Source organism: Zootoca vivipara, chromosome 8, assembly GCF_963506605.1.
Source record: "Zootoca vivipara chromosome 8, rZooViv1.1, whole genome shotgun sequence".
NCBI classification, from domain to species: domain Eukaryota; kingdom Metazoa; phylum Chordata; class Lepidosauria; order Squamata; family Lacertidae; genus Zootoca; species Zootoca vivipara.
The window spans coordinates 37,548,003-37,554,564 of NC_083283.1; the positions used below are offsets into that span (position 1 = coordinate 37,548,003).

Genomic DNA, 6,562 nt, shown 5'->3' on the forward strand with positions numbered 1-6,562 from the left:
TTAATAATAATAATAATAATAATAATAATAATAATAATAACAACAACAACAATAATAAATTTTTATTTATACCCCTCCCTCCCAATTCAAAACCGGGCTCAGGGCGGCTGACACAGTAAAATTACAATAAGACATAAAAGGAAAAAAACACAATTAAATAAAATACAGGTTAAGATACAATTTAAGATTTAAAATTTAAAAAATGCAGCCTCATTTTAAAATAGCCCATAGAGACAGATTCAATGGGAAAGCTTTTCCTGATGCAGCACTAGGATTCAATATTGCAAACATAACATGTTATTAAGGTTTCCATATTGCATGATATCTTGCATACACATCTTGACCCCGTAAATTTAGATTTAATTACAAATGGCAGGTAGCAGGCACCATAAGCCTTGCCTCTTTTTCACAATGCTTCGTTTCCTCATACAGAGGGCACATACATAAAGGGACATGTCTCCATAGGTGTGGAAATTAGCCTACAAAAATATGGACCAGACAAGACTTCTGCTGCTCCCAGAGAGAGGTGACTGAATTAAAAGAAATTTAGGCTTACCAGGAACGTAAGTAAAAGTTTTTGTTCCCTGAATCATAGAGTGTAGAGTTGGAAGGGATCCCAAAGGTTATCTAGTCATCCCTTCAATGCAGGAATCTCAACAAACAGACTCATCCAGTTTGAAAAGAGAGAGAGAGAGAGAGAGAGAGAGAGAGAGAGAGAGAGAGAGAGAGAGGGGGAGATGCTGGCTGGCTGTCTTTCAGTGTGCTTTAGGGCTGGGCAATATCAGGTTTAGAACATCACAATATACTTACCAGCTAAATACCACAATATCTCAATACCTCACATGATATATCTGCAGCTGCAGAGCGCCTTGCCGGGCTCTTGGAGAAGCGACCCTTTCTCACTTTCCTTAATACTCCAGCAGTGCGGTTGGATGAGACCTTTATAAAAAGTATAAAATCAATCTATAATGAGCAGACGGCCAATATAATTGTAAACAACATATCAGAAAAATGTATGATGTATAAAGGGATGAGGCAAGGTTGCTCAATGTCCCCGCTGTTATTTATATTATTATTAGCAGTAGTGACTCAAAATATAATAATAAAATCAATGGAATAGCAGTGGGCCAGCAAAATTACAAATTAAAAGCCTTTGCAGATGACATAGTATTAACTTTAGAACAACCAAGAATGAGCATACTGGAGGTGATAGAAGAGATACGAAGAATTGTAATATTGGCTGGCTGCAAACAAAATAAAGGGAAAATCAAGATGCTGCTAAAAAAAAATCATCAAACTAAAAAAGACATCGAATCAGAATGTGGGTGGAAAATAGGAAGAAAAAAATATATCTGGGGATTTGGTGAACAATAAAAAACATAATATCTATCAAGACAACTTGGAAAGAAAGAAAGATTTGGAAATATGGGAGAGAATGAAGCTATCACTTTTTTGGCCATCAAAATGAATGTCCTTCCAAAAATGCTATTTCTATTTCAAAATGTCCAAATTATAAATAATATTTGATGTTTAAAAGAGTGGCAGAAAAAAGTATGAATGTTCATATGGCAGGAAAAGAAGCCCAGAGTAAAATATAAAATTATGATTGATGGAAAAGACAGAGGAGGTTTGCCATGCCAGACCTTCAACCTTGAGGCATCATTCCTGTAATGGATAAAACATGCTCTCTGTTCCTGTTTTTAAAACTGCAAAAAACAAAACAAAACAAACAAAAACTTCAGCAGTGGAATGAAAACAGCTTGCTTTACAACAGATAAATGATGGAGTCAAATACCGTATTTGTCATTTGGTAAATCTCCATGATGGACGTTGGAAAAACAATATGGGAACTTGGCAAGTTACAATGGGGAAAACTAGGAAAATATTAAATAGCATGAGATTTTTATGTAATCATGAATGCTTCTGGGATGGCAGATCAAACCGATGTACTGCATTTTCTGTTTTCCAGGTAAACAGTGGGGAAAATAGCATCACAACTGAAGAAAACTTCACTTCATATATTTATTTCATTGGCATAAACTTGGTGCTTCAGATCAGGAAACAATGAGCTGGTTTACTCAAATGCTGCAAAACCTGATTAGTTTTCCTTACTTAGAAGAATACCTGAGCTCAGTGGTTCACCCTTGGTGGTTTCGTAAGCTGCTGGTTTTGCTTTGTTCAATAATGATAGATATATATTTGGCTGGCTGTGCTTGCTCATTTTGGCTATATGTTTACAAGAAGATGAATAAGGACCAAGAAACTGATTTTGATAGCAAACTTTGGGAAAAGCCAAGGAGATTTTTCTCTCTTATTATAGATACATATGGAAGGATATGGCATGGTGAGTAAATGTTTCTTTCATAGTAATAATTCTTTCTTATGAGTCACTATAATTTCAAAGGACTGAGGATCAGAATTTCAGGCTTGAAGCACTGGAACAATACCGGTAGTTGCCACAGTGAATCAGGACTGGACCTCTGAACCCACCTCAGAGTCACAACAGCTACAAGTTTGGGTTGGCTGTATAAGGATCAAAACAAAGGCATGGTTATTTATTTATGAAATAAGAACAACAAAACATTTTATGAAACTAAGGCATTTCTGTGAACCGCCCTGAGACCTCCAGGTATAGGGTGGTAAGTAAATTCAATAAATTAATAAGACAGAAGAAACGGTCAACTGGTGGCTGCATAAACACCATACATTTAACAAAATGGCAGAAGGAAATCTCTCAATTTATTTGGCAGGGGTGCAGGCCAAGGATTAAATATACCCTAATTATTGATATCAAGAAAAGGAGGGGATTTGGCCGTCCTGATCTAAAATTATATTATGAAGCCCCATGCCTCTCTTGGATAAAAGACTAGTTTCAACTTAAAAATGCAGATGTACTGAATCTCGAGGGGCATGATCTATGTTTTGGTTGGCATGCCCATCTAAATTATGATAAGTCAAAAATACATAAAAGTTTTACTAACCACATAATAAGAAATTTGTTGTTCAAAGTATGGGTAAAACATAAAGCCCTGTTGGAACCACCCCCCCCCAAAAAAAACCCCTAATGGATCTCTCGCTTAGATACCAAGGTAGTAAAAGATAAAAAGAAAATAAAAATATGAAAGGAAATTGGTTGACCTATAATTCGTTATTAATACAAGAAGACAATCAAATAAAACTAAAGCGATATGAAGAAATAAAAGACCAATTATCAGGATGACTAGAATACCACCAACTCTTTGAGACATTTAAACAAGATAAATAAAATGGATTTAACAATGAGCCCTCAAAATTAGAAAAAGAACTGCTAAATAACAACACCACAATTATTTCCAGAAGGTACCGACTCCTCCTTGACTGGGAAGTCAAGGAGGAGGAGGTGAAGGTGGTAATGATTAAATGGGTGCAAGACATTGGACGCAGCATTATGATGAGTGAATGGGAAAACCTCTGGAAAACTATCGTGAACTTTACAGCATTTTTCACAATTAAAGAAAATATGATGAAGATGCAGTTCAGGTGGTACCTTACACCATCAAAACTCTCCAAGATGTACAAAAACATCTCAGACAAATGTTGGCGGTGTGGAGAAACAAAAGGAGTTATGTACCATATGTGGTGGACCTGCTGAAAAATTAAAGAGTTTTTGAATCACATCTATGATGAGATGAAAAAGATCTTTAAACCATCATTTGCAAAGAAGCCAAAGGCATTTCTACTTGGAATCTTAGGCAGTGATATCCCGAAAAGTATAAGAGAAATCTTCTTATACGCAACAGCCACTGCCCAGTTACTAATTGCATCGAACTGGAAAGGGGGGAAAGTAACAAATGTAAGGGAATGGCAGAATAAGTTATTAGACTATGCAGAACTGGCTCAACTGACAGATAGATTAAGGGGAAATACAAAACAATCAGTCACACAAAAATGGGTTATGTTCAAGAAAATGTAACAGTGACATAATATCTATGAAAGCGTTTGAATGACCCTTGTGTAAATTATATACTATTAACCAAGGAAATACGGTATGATATATTATAAGAAAATACTAGAAATTATAGTAAGAGTAAGGTAAGAAGTATAAGTATGTTCAATGTCGTAAATGTAACTCACATCAGGAAATGACAGGAAGTCTGTTTTTATATGATTTAGTTTATTGGAATTTAGTTCATTGGATTTAATATTCTGATATATTTTTGTTTAGTTTAAAATTATAAGAAAAGAGCATGTACATATACAAGTGTAAATTAATATCTAATGGTTTAAGTATTTAAGGCTGTACATGTACCAAAGACTATGTATGGATGTAAATTAACTAATAAAATTAATAAAACCAAAAACAATCAATCAATCAATCAATAAGACAGATTACAGAAGAAAGGGTCAACTGGTGGCTGCATAAACACCATACATTTAAACCACATTTTAAGTACGCTTCTTCTCCAAAAGAAACCTGGAGAATGGTCTAATACAGGATGGTCTAATACAGAAGCCTTGCCCGAATCATAAGACTCTTTATAAGTTCTCAATGCTTCCCACAGGTCTCATGTTACTGTAAGTGTTGAAAATTAAATCAGAAATACACTACTAAAACCAGGTTTGGGCCATAAGGATGAGACCCTGTAGCTACTTAGGAAATGGTCAAGGGCATGTCTTTCTAAGAAACAGCTTTCTCACTTGGTATACAGTGATTCAGAGAATCAGGGCAGTCTCAAGCAGGTCGGGTGCCCTGGCGCCCAACGCGCGGAGATCGCTCCGACGCCCCCACCCTTGTGGGCAGGTGCCGCGCCACACAGCACCCCGCCTGCCAGCCCGGCGCCCTGGCACCCCACGTCACCGGGACTCCCCCTAGAGCCGGGCCTTCAGAGAATGGTCTGAAGATGCCTGAAGATGCCTGAAGTTGAAGCTCTTAGGGATGGGGAAGAAATATACTCCAAGCCCTGGATAGCTCTCATACAAAGCAACACTCTGCACAGAAGGGTGGTGATACTACTCTTTAAATAAAAAAAAAGTACCAGTACCAGAAAAACTTAGTATAACAACATATTAAACCATCTCAAGGGTTCAACCCCATAGAAAAGCTTAAAGTAGACAAAAACAGCAAAACACAGTTTTAGCTCACTCAAAGACTGGGCAAAAATGTTTTCCCCTGTGCTCAAAAGGAAGCAAGGAAGGAACATTCCGGAAAGGAGAAATCCCTTCATTCATTAAGGGACCACAACAGAGAAAGTCTTGATCCGTGTGAATGACAACCTAGCATCCAGAATGCTAGAGCATATAACAGAGCTTTTAACCTGATCTTAAATTTCATTTTTTTTCTGAACCACACTGATTTCCTCCAATAATGGTTGTGATATTTCTTTGTTGCATTTTGTATTATTTTCAGGTTATGAAGTTGCTGGCATGGAAAATCTCCCTAAAGGACCAGGGATTGTTATCTATCATCATGGAGTTGCTCCTCTCGGCTATGTCTTATTTGCTGTTAGGATATTTCTTAGAGACGGGGAGACTGTGCTTTTCATTAATTTCATCGTATGGGGAGTTGGATGCCAGGTAAATTATTTAAATTTAAATCATGCTTTTTTACATAAAACATGTAAAATATGACATAAAAACAATGCTATAAGCTATGAAACAATGCTATAAAATATAAAACTATTTATCAGGTGAAAAACTAATAAACAAAATAGCAACAGGTGAAATTGTATAGTTAGTGATGAAGGTGTAAGAATAAGAATAATTTATTATTTATACCCCACCCATCTGGCTGGGTTTCCCTGGCCACTCTGGGCACCTTCCAAAAATAGATTAAAAAATACTTTCTCACCAAGTATTTACAAGTAAAAACAGAATGAATGCAGGATGAATAATTATTTCCAATTCACATCAGCAGAAATGGTCTCCATGAAGAAATGCCATGCTTTTCTGTCTACATTCTTCCTCAGAGATCTAAAAGCTGAGGGAATCCGGATAAAGTGTCATCTGATTCCTATGCTATAACTACTAGCTCTCATGTAACAATTGCTGCTCACTTTAATGCCAGAATAGGACAAGGCGTTGAAGGTCTAAGTTGAATATTTCCTCAAGTACAAAGTGTTTTGTAAAGTTCAGTCATTAGTAAAGATGGAATATTTCTTACTGGAAAGAACAATGCAAAGTATGGGATTCTGCTTAGGAGCATCTTCACTAGCAAACCACCTGTGCAAAATCCTCTGTATTCAAACACCACTGGGTGGCAGCTGGGACGGGGTGGGAGCTACAGCTAAGGAAAAGGGCAGAAGCCCCAAGTGAAGCCCCAAAGACATGTCCGTGGCAAGTCCAACCTATCACCAAAACTGCACACAGATCCCAGAAAACATGGCCCCACCCAAACACATGGCCAATCAAACACTCCCACACACAGCTTTTTATGCCCCCATGTGACACTGCAATCGAACACATGTGGCACCCTTGCTGTAGTGTTCATGGCCTTCCACTGCCACTCCCCCCCACATCATCTTCCTCTGCATTCACAAAGCAGCCACACTAGGAAACTATGACATCATAGAATGGTTATTTAAAG

At 37.3% G+C, this 6,562-nt stretch overlaps 1 protein-coding gene across 3 annotated transcripts in view; it reads left to right on the forward strand.

Annotated features, from left to right (window-relative positions):
• Window positions 1-421: 421 nt before the first annotated feature.
• The window catches only part of LOC118090033 (monoacylglycerol/Diacylglycerol O-acyltransferase), a 20,924-nt gene continuing 14,783 nt past the window's right edge, over window positions 422-6,562 (forward strand). For all 3 annotated transcript variants that reach the window (XM_060277821.1, XM_035125324.2, XM_060277820.1), the window contains exons 1-3: window positions 422-563; window positions 1,970-2,344; window positions 5,387-5,553. In XM_060277821.1, the coding sequence (XP_060133804.1) occupies window positions 2,065-2,344; window positions 5,387-5,553 (447 nt within the window). In that variant the 5' untranslated portion in view covers window positions 422-563; window positions 1,970-2,064. The remainder of the gene's footprint in view (window positions 564-1,969; window positions 2,345-5,386; window positions 5,554-6,562) is intronic.